The 16,674-nt window shown below is 48.1% G+C and overlaps 2 protein-coding genes and 1 long non-coding RNA gene across 4 annotated transcripts in view; all 3 read left to right on the top strand.

Annotated features, from left to right (window-relative positions):
- The first annotated feature begins 2,219 nt into the window (after nt 1-2,219).
- On the top strand, nt 2,220-3,708 carry LOC136115298 (avidin-like). Its single transcript, XM_065861318.2, has 4 exons — nt 2,220-2,373; nt 2,504-2,714; nt 3,176-3,296; nt 3,563-3,708. Exons 1-4 carry the CDS (start codon nt 2,302-2,304, stop codon nt 3,603-3,605), a joined length of 447 nt encoding a protein of 148 aa, XP_065717390.1. The 5' UTR covers nt 2,220-2,301; the 3' UTR covers nt 3,606-3,708.
- Nucleotides 3,709-4,009: 301 nt separating this feature from the next.
- Nucleotides 4,010-5,694, top strand: LOC136115223 (avidin-like). The gene is made up of 4 exons (XM_065861197.2): nt 4,010-4,144; nt 4,611-4,821; nt 5,245-5,365; nt 5,436-5,694. Exons 1-4 carry the CDS (start codon nt 4,073-4,075, stop codon nt 5,467-5,469), a joined length of 438 nt encoding a protein of 145 aa, XP_065717269.1. The 5' UTR covers nt 4,010-4,072; the 3' UTR covers nt 5,470-5,694.
- Nucleotides 5,695-7,063: 1,369 nt separating this feature from the next.
- LOC139826469 (uncharacterized) overlaps nt 7,064-16,674 on the top strand; it is a 28,973-nt gene continuing 19,362 nt past the window's right edge. Inside the window, exons 1-3 of one of the 2 annotated variants that reach the window (XR_011736550.1) lie at nt 7,064-7,341; nt 8,017-8,101; nt 10,645-10,850. This is a non-coding gene — a long non-coding RNA (uncharacterized lncRNA). Of the gene's footprint in view, nt 7,342-8,016; nt 8,102-10,644; nt 10,851-16,674 lie in introns of those variants that run through there. The other variant, XR_011736549.1, reaches the window with a different exon arrangement.

The raw sequence follows: 16,674 nt of genomic DNA, 5'->3' as shown, positions 1-16,674 counted from the left end.
TCGGACTGGGTTTTAGTACCGTGACCTGTAAGTATCGCTCCTTAACTCCTGGTAACAGCCTACCGGCAGACTTTCTTTCGAGGGTTGGGGTGCTCAGTCTGTATCAAGGGCTATTTGTGCCCTTTCCTCCTCTTTTGACTTTGTAATCTCAATAAGACTTGTAGCTGCTTTCAGCAATTTCTGCTTGCATATGGCTGCTGGCTGGGAGGACAACCCTTAGTTACACACATGATTTTCCCTAATGTTTGCCTATAGTGCTGTTTTTTCAAGGCTGGCTCAATCCCAGCTTGAGCAGCAGGTTTAATCACTCAGTAACCCTTTTTCTTATTATTAAGTAACCCTTTCTTGACCCCTGGAACACATGGGTTTAAACCACAGCCCTGGTGACTTTTAACTTCTTCAGCACTTTCTGCTTTGGTCAGCTTCCCTCTCTCCCACTCACCCTGCCCATTCCGTGCTGCACCAGGGCTCAGGCTGGCACTGCAGGATTTAACTGTGGTAATGATTGCCAGCCCTGAGCCGCTTCACTGGCTGCCCTTTGGAAGGTGCAAACCCTGGGAGATACCACAGCTCTTGACTCGTTTTGTTTTTGGTTCAGCTGAGACTGGTGAACAAATCCACCTTCTTGAGCACAGAGATGATCACCCAACCTGCAAGATGCACTGCTGGGCTAGAGATTGTAAATACAGGATTATGAAAGGTTATGAAAGGTTGTGAACAGATGGCACCAATATTGTTTATGTGATGCAAGAGTAAACCTATGGTGTTAAATGAGCTGTGGGTGACCATCAGCAGTGGTGACAGCCTGGGGACTTTGTTTTGCCCATCCCTGTGCCCATTGGTGGCCACAGGGCCCCTGCAGGAGCTTCATGAACCAAGGTGATGGAGAGGGGATGATGACAAGGTGGTGATGGCGAAGTGATGATGGTGAGGGGGTGATGGCTTCCCCTCCTGCTCCCTGCAACCTTCCCAGACCGACCATGCCCATTACCATGAGCCACAGCCACGGTCCAGGCAGCACCTGTCAAAAAAAAAAAACCCCAGCCAAAGCAAACAGCAGTCAGCTGTGTGGGAAAATGTGCCTTGTCATGCAGTTATTTTCTAAAACAGAGGGAAGCAAACACTGGGACAGGAATTTCCCGCAAGCAGCTCTGGCCAGGGAGCTCCTGTGGGCAGGAATGCAAGATGGTGGTGGGGCTCCTGCAGAAAGGATGGGGGGGTGTTGAGATATCGGCAGCAGAAATGCAGCTCCCCAGCCCGAGCAGTGATGAATTTTGCTATTGGAGAGAAACTGGAGATCAAATGTGAGATTAAAGGGAAAGCAAAAATTTGGAAGTGTTTCTGAGATATTGCAGAGGGTTGTCTTGTCTCCATTTAAAGAAAAGGAACATTTTCTGGTGAATAGGGCTCCATCAGCTCTTGCTGTGATGACTGGGGGAATTAAAACAGATATTTCAGGAGAGTGCCTTGAAAATACTTGAGGAATGAGTGAGAAGCTCTGGTACAAACTGAGCTACTTCAGCCTTCCTGGAGAGCAACAAATAGAATGTAAGCAGAATTATATAAATACATACTTAAAGGTATTTAAGACTCCCTGTGTAAATAGAATTTTTGTCAGCATTAAAATGTGACGTCCAAGATATTCAGGGAATGTTTGTTTTTAATAAAAAAAAATTTCCTCCTGACAAAAACCAGCTTGTAAAAACATCAACAAACCTTCATGGCAGCCTCAGGGGAGAGGAGACTGGGTCCTTTGTAGCCTTATCTGTGGCTGCTTCAGTACCAGTGTGGGATCAAGCAAAGACACGAAAGGAGCCCAGTTCTGGGTGGGTTTGCAGGAGGATACCAGGTGAAGAGGAGCAGGTTGAGGCCATGTGCTGTGGCCAGTCCTGGGGTGCCTTGGATTTAAGGCTCTTTGCAACCCCTATGCACCCCAGACACTGCAGTGGGGTGGCAAACACATGGCAGAAAGGACAACAGCCCCTGAGAGGGATTTTCCCTGGCTGAGCATCAGTCCTGGCAGTCACTGACCTGCGGGAGCCAGGGCCTCCCAGCGAGGTGCCAGGGAAGCGTGAGTAAGGAGGGACAGTTTCAGCGGGAACTTCTGGGAAAATCTATCTGTAACCACCCTTTTATACATTTGGGAACTGCAAATTTGGAAACACCCAGGTTGCACAATGCCCTAGCTGGAGGTGCCACCCGCAGCCCTGGCAGCAATAAAAAGCCGAGGGAGCAGGCACATCAGCAGAGCCCTACAAGGAGCACATCCCCACGTACAACAGCTGTCTGCCTGCTGCAGAGATGGTGAAAATGACTCCCTTCCTCCTGGTGCTCTGCCTGGCCCTGGTGGCTCATGGCTTCTCGGCAAAAAAGGTAAGGTGAGGGCTGGGATGTATGGGGCAGGGTGGGCAGGGGGCTGTGGGTGCCAGGGGTCCCCGCTCCTGCTGCCCTGACTGTGACCAGACTGTGCTGTGGCACCAACACTGAATCCCCTCTGCTCCAGTGCGTGCTGACCGGGCGCTGGGTCAATGATCTGGGCTCCAACATGACCATCGGGACTGTGAATAGACAAGGTGAGTTCGCTGGCTCCTACCACACAGCTGTGACATCCACCACAAACAAGATCCGGGTGTCACCACTGCAAGGGTCCCAGCACCGCACAAACCAGAAGAGCCAGCCCACCTTTGGCTTCACAGTCAACTGGAGCTTTTCAGGTGCGTCTCCTTTCCCAGCCTCCCTGTTGTGTTCACAGAGCTCCCCTGCTCTCCCACTTCTGTTCCCAGTGGTACCCTGTCCTTCCTGCGGTGTCCTTGATGCTTTCTGCCCACCCCTGCAGTGATCATCCCCTGCCTTCCCCTGCAGTATCCCCAGTGCTTTCCCATACCCTGTGGTATCCCTGATGCTTCTTCATCTTTGACCCTGGAGCTCTTTGGCTGGTGTCACCTCCCAGCCCCAGGACACACAGGATGCACTGGGGGTTGAAGCCCTCTGTTGTCTGCCCATCTCCATGTGAGACCCCCCAGCCCTCTGACCCCTCCTGCCTGCTTTCTCCATCACTGCTGTCCCCAGAGGGCAGGGACAGCCTGGGTCTGCTGTCCCCTGCTCTGAGTCACAGCTTGTCACTGACCTGCAGCCCTGACCGTGCTCACATTCATCTCCTGTCCCATTCCCACAGATTCTGTCACCGTCTTCACGGGCCAGTGCTTTGTGGATGAGACAGGGAAGGAGGTTTTGAAGACCATGTGGCTCCTGAGATCACGTGTGGACGACATCAAGGATGACTGGAAAGCTACCATGTAAGCCTCCTGTCCTTGCCACATGTGGGTCCCCTGCACATACCCAGGGTTGGGTCTCTCCCACCCACTCAGTAGAGCTGCTGCCAATGTGGGGGTGACTGAGAATGGGGTACTCATGTGTGGTCCCCCTGGGGGTCCTATAATCGTGCAAACACTGCTGGGGGGTGGGATGTGTCTGGGTGGGTGTTCAGGACCAGAAGAGTGCATTTTCCCTATGCAAGGATGCAATTCCCACGCTTACATCTCCTCCCTCTGTGTCCCTACAGGGTTGGCATCAACATCTTCACCCGCCTGCACTCACAGGAGTGAGGGTGGCAGTGCAGGGGTTTCCAGCCTGGTGGCAATGCTGGGATTGTGGACCCTATCTGCTGCTCCCCCACCTGCTTCTAATAATAAAGCTTTTCTGCAAATACCCACCTGGCTCCTGTCATGTCATGGCTCATGCCCACATTCCCCTGTCCCCTCATAGTATCCCATGGCCTATCCTGTCACTGTCCCCAAAGCCCAGTGTGTGTCGCCTGCTGTGACATCCCCATGACCCAGGCTCCTCCATCACAGCCCCCACCACCTCACTGTGCTCTCTCAGGACCCCTGTCTTGCCCTGCTCAGTCTGGTGTGCGGCCCGGTGGCCTGTGTCCCACCGGGCTGGCCCTTGGCAGGAAGCCCGGCATGGGCGGTCACTGCCTGGCTACAGCCCCCTCCACTACAAAAGAGGTTGAGCGGATGCATGCAGAGCTCAGGAACAGCACACAGCCTCCACTGCTCCTTCTGCCACCATGAAGAGTCTCTTTTGCTGCCTCCTGCTCACCCTGGCCCTGCTCAGCCACCACACTGCTGCTATCAGGAAGGTAAGGACAGCCGGGGGGCAGCGTCTGGCCCGGGGCTGCCTGATCCTGCTGTGCCATGCTGTGCCATGCTGTGCTGTGCCATCCCTCGGGTGCAGCATGTACAGCTGAAGGGCTGCCTGCTCCTGCTGCTCTGTACCTTACTGTGTCATGCTGTGCCACTCCAGGGTGCAGTGTGTGTGACCACGGGGACTTCCAGCTCCAGCTGTGCTATCCCCAGGAATAGTGTTAGTTACCTATGTCATGTATGGTGCGTAGCCCTCACCCCTAGCTCTGCCCTGCTCTGCCCTGTCATGGGAGGGAGGAGTGATGTTAGAGCAAGTTCCCATGCCACTGATACCAGTTTCTGGACAGAGGGACTATTCCAGCTCCCAGACATATGGGGCACATGTCTCACCACCCCCACAAGCTGTAGTGGGGGTCCTGGCTCGGTGCTGCCCATGGCACTGTCACAACCCCCGGTCTCCAGTGTGACCTGCAGGGCCTGTGGAGGAATGAGCTGGGCTCCAACATGACACTCTCAGCTCTGGATGCAGCCGGGACCTTCTCAGGCTCCTACCACACTGCCGTGGCAGCCACCAACAAGCAGATCCTGGTGTCGCCCTTGCAAGGGGCCCAGCAGCACCCTGGTGACAAGGGACAACCCACCTTCGGCTTCACCGTGCATTGGCAATTTGCAGGTACAGCAGTATCCAGCATGGCGACCCCGGGTCAATCAGTGATTCCTTACCCCTGCTGGGAATGAGTTTCCCTCCAGCTGCTCCCTGTACCCGCTGAGGCACCCAGAGAAACCCTGGCTGCAGCCACAGACCAGCCACACATACTCACTCCTCCCATGAGATGTGGGGCGGATGTCTGTGTCTGGGACAGTTGGCAGGGGTGTCCATCTGTCTTTCTAAGTGACATGGCAGGGGCAGTGCCCATCTGTGTCTCCAGGTGATATGGAAGTAACTAATCTGAGCAATGTGGCAGGGAGATCCATCTGTCTGTCCAGGGCATGTGGCGGGGGTGTTTGTCTGTCAGTCTGCCAGGATCAACTGGCTCAGGTTCCCCTGTCTGGAGGTACTGCCTCTGAGTCCCTCTGCCCCCTTGAACCCTACCAGACTCCATCACAGCCTTTGTGGGTCAATGCTTTGTGGACCGCCGTGGGAAGGAGACACTGGAGACCACATGGCTCCTGCGGGAAGAAGTCCCATCCCGCAGGGACATCTGGAAAGCCACCAGGTGAGCCCTGAACCTGCCCTCCAGTCCCACAGCCCTGCCTTCCCTCCTATTGATAGGGCTTTCCTTGCAGGGTCGGCACCTCTATCTTTACCCGTGTCAAGTGATGGGGACAGGGACAGGATCGCCCTGCACCCTGCTGTCCTGCCTGAGGCTCTGTGTTGTCTGAGTCCCAGACTGGGCTCCCTGCTTCCAGCATCATGGCTGGGAAACAAACCCTTGTGCTGTCTGGCTTCCTCGCAGTGCCTCCCAGTATCCTGCTGTTGGGGCCCCCCTTCCCAAAGCTTGCATTCCCTGCAGATACAGCCAAATAAACTTTTTTCTGCCTGGCAGAGAGCTGTACACCATGTGTCCCTGGGGTGTAAGAAGCCACTCTATGGTATGGAGAGGTGAGGGGCAGGTGGTGGCTGGGGTGGGTGGGGTGGTGTTTTGGGAGTTGGGAGGTATGGGTCTGGAAGACAAGGGGAGGACAGCAGCTGGGTAATTCAATTTCCTGACCATGGCTTCAGGTCTCAACAGGTGCCTTCTTGCCCATGCACCTGCAGGGATCCTGTGGTGGGTGTCCCTGGGCAGCATCCCTGCTGTGGAGCAGTATGTTGCCCCATGGCTGGGGATCAGGATAAAGGCTGCATGCAGTCAGAACACTCACTTGGCCTCATCTGGCATCTTTGCACCCCAGTCTGCCTCGTCTTCACATTAACTCAATTTCCAGCTACTGTTCTGGGTGGGGGGCTCGGTCCTGGGGGCACAAATGGGGGAAGGCTGGGTAACAGATCTCACAGAGGGGACCATGGTCACAAGTAGGGAGCTTGGAGTGTTGGTGTGCTCCGAAGTCCAGGCTGGATACTAGAAGGACCAGGAGAGGGGCCTGGGGTCCACTGGCAGCTACTGAGCACACTGGGTGGCTAAGGCCAGATACTGCAAGAATCCATTCTGTATCTATGTACAGACGTATATATTTCCCACTAACTGGCATTCACCCCATCAGTTGGAGGGTGGAACAGGATAAGGTTAATTCCAGGTGCTCAAATTCACAGGACAGCATTGCCTTTACATTAAGCTGTATCTTATCAGCTGATTAGGAAAGAAACTAAAAGTCAAAAAAGGGCCCAGTGCCCTGTGCGCAGACCCATCTACCATGCGAACTCACTAACCCATCACCTCACGAAGTTTCTAACTCAGGAATTTCCCAATCCATAATGTGCAGCTCCTAACTCAGCTGCCCCTGTGCACACCGAGGAGAAGCTGTGCAGGCAGGGAGGGGTGTGAAGGGCTTGAAGGAGGGTGCTGCCTCGGGGTGGCAGGACTGTTGGGGAAAGACACTGGAATGCAGCAGGTACTTTGGGGCAGTGAGCACAAAGTGACATGAGGAAGTGTCACACCCTGTCCACCACCCTCTTCCTCCCATGGTATGCCCACCCTTCCTGAGCCTTCCTCAGCCTCTGCTCCTCTCCCTCTTTTTCTGCTGGGTTTTGGGGCTCATCTCACTTCCCAGCTCCTGGAGAGCACATGGATCACACCCTGTGCAGGATATGGCTGTATCCTCTCCCCTGTACCCTCATCCTCACTCCTGCACCCTCATCCTCACCCTCATCCTCTTCCCTGCCTTCCAAAATCAGCACCTCAGTTCAGCCCTGTTGCACACTGGCATCCTTGACACTGCTCTGACCACACTGTGGTCATTCTCATGCTCAGCCTCCACAAATGCCTGCTGTGGCTGTCACCAGCAGCATGAGCAGATGCCCAAATGCTTCTCCAAATGGTCTGTGAGGTTAAAGCCTCAGCACCCCTGTTGGGAGTAGGAAGATAAAGCTGGGAGCTCTGGTGGGCGGACCCCACGGGGGGAATGTGTTACCACCCACAGCCCTGCAGGACCCCTGGGGAGTAAGGCTTTGTTTCTGTCCTTTCATTACTCCAACAGCTGCAAACTACATCTTTTGGGGTCTCCTGAAGTAGTATCTGATGGGACAGGAGGTGATGTAAGTGTCCTGGTTGCTAAACAGGGGGACAGAAACAGAAAGTAAACCAGTAGTTTACAGGAAGCCAATAATGATGTTGTCATCGCCACTTCTGCCCCAAACCACACTCATCAGCTGCCCTAGATATCTCTCATCCTGGCTTTGCTTCCCAATGGCCTCATCCTTGATCCTTAGCAGCTGTCCTGTTCCCTCACAGCAACAGCCCACCCTGGCCTGATCGTGCCCCAGCGTTCACTGGCCCTTTAGTCTTGCCTGGTACATGTGACCAGGGCTGCCCAATCCTGCCTACAATGCCCTTGGGTTTTCTTGTTGCTGCTGGGGCAGGTTTGCTTCCTTCGTCTGCCAAATCCCTGGAGCTGCTGCAGGTCCCCAGCCATTCCCGCACACATGCATCATCCTGCCCTGGTGACTCCTTGTCCTTCCGTCTGTCACCTGCAGTAACCAGATGCCGTTTGGGTGCAGGGACTCTTGCAGGGCCAGGGTGAAGCCCAGGCACAACCCTCAGCCAGGGGACACTGGGGCACAGGCCAGGGACCCTCGGGTTGGGCCATGTCAGTGGGCAGCTCCAGTCAGCCTTGTCTGCATCCCTAGCCCTGCTGCTGTTCTTGTCCCCATGGGGCAGAGATGGGGACTGTACGCAGACAGCCCCCAGGGACACATCTGCTCACCCCCCAGCAGTGTGACCTGACCAGCTGGTGGGAGAACAAGCTGGGCTCCAGGATGCACGTGTCTGTGGTCAACAGCCAGGGCAACATCTCTGGTGAGTACCACATTGCTGTGTTGAGCACCCAGAAACCCATAAAGCCCTTCACCCTTGACATCTCACAGCCCTTGAATGAAAGCAGGCCATGCAACCTTCAGCCTCACCATTAAATGGAAGAAGTTTTCTGGTCAGTATGGTTTCCAATAGCACTTGGATTTCAGTCTCACTAGAAACATTTTTTCCAGTGACGTATGGAGCTCTCACTCTTTTCACAGCATACCTGTTGCATGACTCATGCCGAAGCCATATTGAGAATCAGCGTAAATACGTACTTGCTGATTACATACCCAACTGGCTGCTCTGCTAATGCAGCTAATTCAGCCCTTTGGGCACTCACTGACAGTTGTAGAGGTTCTGCTTCAAGTACCTCTAAGCTTCTCACCACTGCATACCCCACGGGTCTTTTTCCATCCACGTAGTGTGAAGATCCAGCAGTGAAAAAGCTTAGATCTCGGTTCTGTAGAGGCTGATTTTGCAGGCTATGTGAGTAAAACACTACTTTAGTACAATCACAATGCGGCTCACCGTGAGAGGGAACAGGCAGTAAAGTTGTGGGTTTCAAAACGTGACATGTTTTTAAAGTAATATAATTTGCATTTAAAGTTGTTAATTCAGAATGATGTGGTCTTTGTGGGGAAAATGCTTGTGTAGCATGTTGTTTAAGAATAAGTTCTACTTCATAAGGGATATACACGGTTGTTGGGCAATTGTTGTGTTAAGTAATTTAACAGAATTTAAGCCCTGTGCAATGCGGCTAGGTTGAAATTCTGAGTGATGCAAATTACCTCAAATAGGCACTATAAGTCTAATGTCCTCACCAGGCAGTCTGGCACACAGATGCACAAATAGTATAACATATACTATAGGTCTGGGCATATTAACGTTGAATTTGCACAATTGGATTCACAAGTAGTGCAGGCCAGTCATGATTATTGAATCTTTGCACTGCGCAGGTGCATGAATAGCATAATAAATGCACTGCACAGATGCAATAATATCATAACATATACTATAGGTCCATGCACATTATACTATAGCTCTGGGCACATTCAATGAGAAATTCACACGACTAGATCCACAAATACTGAAGTTTATTAAAGCAACAGATGGAAGTTCTTTTAGATGCTGTTGATAAATACAATGTCTGCAAAAACACACTTTAGTTCAAATAAGATGTTAGTTGCAAGAAATAACTATTGGTACTGTATATATATAAATTCTAAGGTGACTATATAGCACTATTAGTATGATTACAAAATATGAACTTGACATCCTAACTTGGTATAACTAAGTGCACAAGTCTTACCCAAGAGCGTCCTCCTGAGGGCGGGAAAGACAGGCTCAGCCTGTCGACTGGTCCCAGAAGTCCTAGTATGCTGTTCCCTTGACTTCTCAGTGATGTTATCTCCCCCCCTGCCCTTCCTTTATCGTTAGGGCATTTTATACTATTTTCAGTGTTTAGGTGGGGCTTGAGTTACTCTGCTCATACATACTTTTGTTACTGATTGGTTTAGAAATCCTTGCTTTTATTTTTAAGGTAAAAACCTTACTAGGCATGCTTGAAGGTAGGCTGGAGATGGGTATTCTTTGAGATGGAGTTATATTTTGGTATTATAATCAGATTATAATGAGGAAAGTTCATCCATCGGACAAACTTCTGGCTCAGTAACTAGCATTTTGGACAGAAATGAACATTTATCCTTTTTAATTGTCAGCAGCTACACCTTATCTTTGAAACTGGCAGCAGCTATACCATCTGCATACTGTACTTGCGACTTGTAACAACAAGGGCCCGACCATGATATCTTCATATCATTCTGCCCCCCCATATCTTTAATTGAGCTTCCTCAGGTACCACCAATTAAGAATGCAGGCCAGGTGTGTGGGGGGTGAAATTATACAGAGCAGATTTCTTCCCCTCTGCACATCCGCCTTATATGCTGGAGATGTGGAAACAGTTTTATTCTCAACAAGTGCATCCTTGATATTTAGTTTCAATAATTTGCCCTCTGAGTAATTATTCCACAGGTGACCCAGAACTAATGGTCCTCTGCTTTTTATGATAATCGCTGTTGCTGCTATTACCTCAACACAGCAATTTTTTTCTGCTTCTATGGATGCCGTTGAGTAACAAGCCACCGGATGGCGGTGTGGACCGAGTTTTTGAGTAAGGACTCCTTCACTACTCCTTTGTTCTCATGCACAAATAGCTCAAAGGGTTTGGAGAAATCCAGCAATCTTAATGCCAGAGCAGAATGTAAAACTCCTTGGAAAGAGAAGTAGAAGCTTGCAAAGCCTTTTCTCTCTCTGGACCCACAGTATAGGCTCCAATTCCTCTGCCTTAGTAGCTTCTGTTGATGGCTTACTTACCTCTTACAGTATCCAGGGTCTGCAGTAGCCTGCTGTGCCTAAAAATTCTTGCAGTTGTTTCCTTGTTACTGGTGGACATATTTCTAAAATACACTGAACTCATTCTGGGTTTACTAACCTTTTCCTACTCTTTATATAAATACTAAAAATTTTGCTTCCTCCTGACATAGCTGAAGAGATGCATGGTGACCTTTTTCTGCTAAAGCAGTACACAGACAAATAGGAACCTTCACATCAAGGAATCTTCACCTGTCTGACTGACAAGTAACAAATCATCTACATATTGTACAGGTGTAGTACCTCCAGGTAATGCAATAGTTTTCAGATTTTCTCCTTGCCACCCTGGCATGCGATCTTTAGAATGGTTGGGGATGGCAGAGGTGGCTTGGTTCACAAATGCTGTTGCTACCAATTAATTATTAGAATTCTGGAGAGTCATTCACCCGTATGTCGCCTGTACATCAACAAAACCTGTCACAAGCTTCCACAGTAGTCACTGAGGTGTTCCTCTGCATACGTTCCTGTACTTTAGTTCAATTTACTTGTATCTCTTCGCAAGCTCTAATTGCGTTTCTCAGATTTTAGCAATTATCTCTCTCTATTTGATTATTATAATCCTAATTAGGATACCTGAGGCCAGGCAGTCAAAATTTCCCCTGCCTGTAGGGTTAATTTCACATGTGTTTCAATTATCTTTTTCATTCAGACGAAACAACTCTCTCAATAACAGTTTAACATCAACCTGGGATGGATGATATCCCATACAAATATTAAAAAGCAATGATGCACATCTATCCACACCTTCTCTTAACCAGGGTGTTCAATTTCCCCACATAATCAAATCTCTTAACCAGGTTTCCCACGACAGAGGTGCTTGGCAGGATCTCTTTGGTTTTCATCAGGAGGGCTGTCAATCAAAGTCCTGAGTTTCAGTTCTTATTTTACACCTGCAGCTGGAGAAAAATAAATTCTAAGCAATAACCAAAACTTCCTACTGTTTCACATCTCTTTAGATGCTGTTCCGTTCCTTTACTTACCTCCAGGTATGCAGGTCCCATTATCTTCAGAGGCTTTTTTTGTGTAATGAGGCAGGGAGTTCAGAAGTTCACAGCCTGCAGAAGTTATGCTAAGCAAACTTACATTATGCTATGCAAATTTATATGGTCAGTTTCTAAACAAGTTCTGTAAGAAGTAGTATACTAACTAATTCAAGAAGCTAAGGTAGCCTATTCCCTTAACAACCATTCTCCATAGTTCAATATAGAAACAATAGTTGAACAGCAAGCATAGTATAACAATAGCCACTAAAATCTAGATGGGGTGTCCCATAAGGGTCAATGCTCTGGCACTTTGAGCCTTCGCTCAAGACACCTGTTCTCTTGCCAGGAACATAATGCTGACCTATGTAGTGAGCACCAGGTGAGGAAGGCCAGTTCATTTCTACCCACTGCCCATGTGATCAAAGTAAGAACACTCGTAAAAAAGGTGAGAACACAATTTTGCCGTGTCTTGAGATCACCAGCTGGTGTGGTGGATGTATTCTTCAGCCACCCCACCCCTGCCAGCCAAACCAGCAGCAGTTTGGTACAGACTCCAAAGGACATAAAGGCCTGAGCTGCAGAACAGCCAAGAACTCCTTTTAGGAAACCCACAAGAAAGCAGAACAGCACACTGAACACCGATAAGTTGTGGGTGCAAGGAGTCTCCTGCGCACCTTTCCCACTGCATGTGATTTGACTACGAAACAACCACTTTATTCCATAAATATGACAGCCGGGGTGAGCCTACTTTGTGCTCTCTCTGCTAGAGAAGTGTAGCTGTATGGTGATTATCTTTTACCACTCACAGATCACTGAATGAGCCCCAGAGCTTGTTTCAAGAGACCTAGGATCCAGGCTTTGAAGTGAAGTGAGACCAGGCACCTAGTGGGGAGTTAAGCAGGTTGAGATGCAGAATGACAAAGCTTTGTGATCGTAGGCAAGCAACACAAAGAACTGGGCGTGCACTTGTAATCCTTTGGCCGTAAAGACATGTAATTCCTTATGTGTTTTCCCTTACCCTTTATGTCTCTTAGATATGAACTGTTGATCAAGTCTGGGGCTAAATCTGGATCCAGCTGCACCTAGACTCCTCTCTGAGAAGGAGTTTAGAAAACCAGGGAGTCCATTCTGAACCTTGTGATTCAGTGGGAGGGCCTCCCTCTACCCTTCTGCATCACCTGTTCCCATAGAAATCACTGTGAAACAATTCTCACCAGATTCTGCTTGGCATATTTCCTCTATGCAATAAGCAATAGAGTGAACGTCGACATCAAACTCTGTTATGTTGCAATTTTCTTTAAACGATCAAAACATTGCTCTGTGGCAAGCAGAACCCCAAATCGCTCATCTGTGACAGGTGGCCCTGAGGGGCTTTGTACCAGCACATTCCACCCCATGACACAAATCAATCCAGCCCTCCACACGGTGGTGGTGTGGTCATCTTTTGCCTCTGTACCTATAAACAGATAATGCAGTATTGCAGTTATAATTTGAGGGAAATATTTCACATTTTGCTAACAAATATGCACATGTATATAAGAAATATGTGTTATTTTGTTAAATGTGGTTCAACATTTACACAAGGAGGTTTTGTAATATATTTAGTCATTATTCAGGAAGTTTCTCTTCCCTGGGTTTCCCATGGCAAACACTCAGGTATGGATTCCAGAAATTCTTCTTAAATAAATATTTTATTTACAAGGTACAGTGCAGAACAGCTCAAGTTGGGTACTTCCTGAAGAGGAACCTTGAACAAAGATAATCACAGGCAATGATGCCCCCCACAATCCAAGTCTTGTACTCCCTGCATGTCAGTTTGGACCAACTGCAAAATTAGGCTGTGCGATGTCATAGAATCATAGAATATTTGGGGTTGGAAGCGACCTTCGAAGGTCATCTAGTCCATGTCTCCTGCAATATACATGGGCAACTTCAACTACATCCGGTAGCCCCGTCCAGCCTGTCCTTGAATCTTTCCAGTGATGGGGCTTCTACCACTTCTCTGGGCAACCTGTGCCAGCGTTTCACCACCCTCACCATAAACAATTTCTTTCAAATCTCTGGTTTGATCTCCCCTCTTTTAGTTTAAATCCACTACCCCTTATCCTGTCATAACAGGCCCGTGTAAAATGTCTGTCCCCATCCTTCTCATAAGCCTTCTTTTAAAATTGAAAAGTTGCAATAAGGTCTCCCTGGAGCTTTATTTTCTCCAGGCTGAACAACCCAAATTCTCTCAGTCTGTCCTCACAGCAGAGATGTCCTATCCCTCTGATCATTCCTGTGGCCATTTACAGACCCACTCCAACAGGTCCACGTTCTTCCTGTACTGAGGGCTCCGGAACTGGATGCAGGACTCCAGGTGGGGTCTCAGCAGAGCAGAGTAGAGGGGCAGAATCACCTCCCTCTGCCCTCTGCCTTCTGGCCATGCTCCTTTTTATGCAGCCCAAGATAAGATTGGTCTTCTGGGCTGCAAGTGCACATTGCTGGTTCCTATCTAATCTTTCATCCACCAGTATCACCAAGTCCTTCTCAGCAGGGCTGCTCTCAGAGTCTTCATCCCCCAGCCTGTACTGATATGGGGGTTTGCTCTGATTCAGGTGCAGGACCTTCCACTTGGCCTTGTTGTACCTCATGAACTTCACATCACACTTTACAAACTTGCCCAGGTCACTCTGGATGGCTTCCCATCCCTCAGGCTTGTAATCACATCACTCAGTGTGGTGTCATCCACAAACTTGCTGGGACTGAACTCGATCCCACTCTCTGTGCCACTGAGGAAGACATTAAACTGTACTGGTCCCAATACGGACCCCTGAAGGACATCACTTTTCAGTTGTGTCCATCCAGACATTAATCCATTGGCCACTACCCTCCGGATTGTGACAATCCAGCCAATTCCTCATCCACCAGACGGTCTCCCTCTTCTTCATTGGATATCTTGGTTTTCATTCAGCAGGCTGCCAATCAAAGTCCTGACCTTCAGTTGCTATTTTGCACTTGCAGCTGGAGAAAAATAAGTTCTTGACATGAACCCAAAAATTCTTTTAGTTTCTCTTCCTTTAGACACCTTTTTATTCCTTTACTTATATCCAGGGATGCAGCTCCCCTTATCTTCTGAGGCCTTTCTTGCTTAAGGAGGCAACACTTTCGGTGACTGCAACACAACCCTTCCACATACATTGCAACAGAACATATGAACATACAAACATAACAATTGCTAATGAAAAAATTACAATCCGTTTATGAATCCGTACCTGTAAGTCAGGAATCCAGGACATCAATCATGTCCACATTTCTTGACATCTGTAAGAGGTACTGGTTTTTTCTACCTCATGCAAGACTTTAGTAGCTTTCCAACTCCCCTCTAACTCTGTCATGATTCCTTTAGATTGATCAATATTCGAAGGAAGTGGTTTCCCAAAAGTGGTCCCAAAGCATATTAATGGGAATTGGTATTCCTAATATAGAAACCCCTTTATTTGAATTTTCCAGGAAAGTGTGCATACCCAGCAATCAGTCTTGTTAGCTACCTGCATGGCCTTCTGGAACATCATAAAAATGTACATTTTGGGTCCCCAGATTCTCCTGGTTTAACAGTCTGTGAGCTTTCTATACCACATAACAGGCAAAGTCTTATGTAACTGTGTTGCATGCTTAAACAGATTTCTAGTAAGACAACAGACTAATATTAACGCTACAGTCAATATTAATAAACCTCCTTGAACATAATTAAATTCCATATAAGATTCTATTTCAGTCCAAGAGCAGTTCGTTAAGTTTTCTTAAGTTTTAGTGTTAAAGGAATGATCTCTCATGATTTCTACCCACTCACTGTACTTTTCTTTAATCTAGTGTAGTGAATCCAGGAACTGACTCCCTTAAGTTGCACAGATGCATTGTTACCCACAATACTGTACAGGGTCTTTTCCACCACTCTTTCAAAGGTTTGTCCTTCCTGGTCCAAAGATAGGCTTGATCTCCAGGTCAGAAGGGAGGTACAGACACATCCAGTGGCACAGGTGCTTTCTCCTGGATATACCTGTGTAATGATGAGAAAGTTTTTCCCAAAGACAACAAATATTCAGTGAGTATTTAGTTCCCCAAAATATACATTTGATCAACGTGCTGGTTTGACTGAAAATGGGTTAATTTTCTTCGTGCAGTTAGAAACCTTTATTTTTCATAGCTAGCACACTCATTATTTGGACTTTGTTTGAGAACAAGAGATAACGCCCCAGCACAGAGCTAATGTTATTAATTGCTCTGGTCTGAGAGCCAAGGACACTCCGAGTGCTCTGCCCACCGGTGTGATTTCATTCAGTGGCATGATTTCATTCAATGATTTCTTTGCTACTTCCCTAGTCTTGTTGGACTTCCCTAGTTTTGTTGGTCTGACATGGGAAAACTTCAGGCTATCCAGAAAAGGTATCTCCTTATACCAAAATATATTAGGAATTATTACATTTCATAATTTTGAAAAATAAATTTGCAAATATTTTCCTGCGAAATTCCCTCTTTTCACGTCTCCAGGTGGAGGCTTCAACTCTATTTGATTATTATTTCTACAACATATCATACATCATTTCACTATTTGATTAGCATCACTTTGCATTTTAGGTCTAGTTGTTTCTCTTTTAACATTTGCTATCATTGTATCTGCCCTCATATGGGTTTTGTGGAATCAGGCAACACATTACTTACTGGTCCACTGGCCATTTCTTTGCAGTTTCATCAGCTTTACATTTACCTCATATAAATTCATATTGTCCAAACTGGCAAGCCTTACAGTGAATTACTGACACCTCTTTAGCTTGTAGAACAGCTACTAAGAGCTTCAATATTTCTTGCCCATGCTTGATAGGTGACCCCTGTGAAATCAGAAGTCCCCTTTCTTTCCATATTGCCCCATGTGCACATACAATTTCAAAAGCATATTGAGAATATGTATATATATTAGCTTTCTTGTCTTGTGACAATTCTTAGGTTCTGGTCAAAGCAATCAGCTCAGCTTTCTGTGCTGATGTATTTGATGGCAATGGCTGTGATGCAGTCATGGTCTCTGAATTTACCACAGCATATCCAGATTATCGTTCCTCACCCAGGGTAAAGCTGCTCCCATCTGCATAGAGAGTCCACTCTGGTTATTTCAGTGGAGCATCC

This window comes from Patagioenas fasciata, chromosome Z (assembly GCF_037038585.1).
Source record: "Patagioenas fasciata isolate bPatFas1 chromosome Z, bPatFas1.hap1, whole genome shotgun sequence".
Taxonomy (NCBI): domain Eukaryota; kingdom Metazoa; phylum Chordata; class Aves; order Columbiformes; family Columbidae; genus Patagioenas; species Patagioenas fasciata.
Note: the sequence above shows the minus strand (reverse complement) of the source record. Positions and strands in the feature narration are given on the sequence as shown.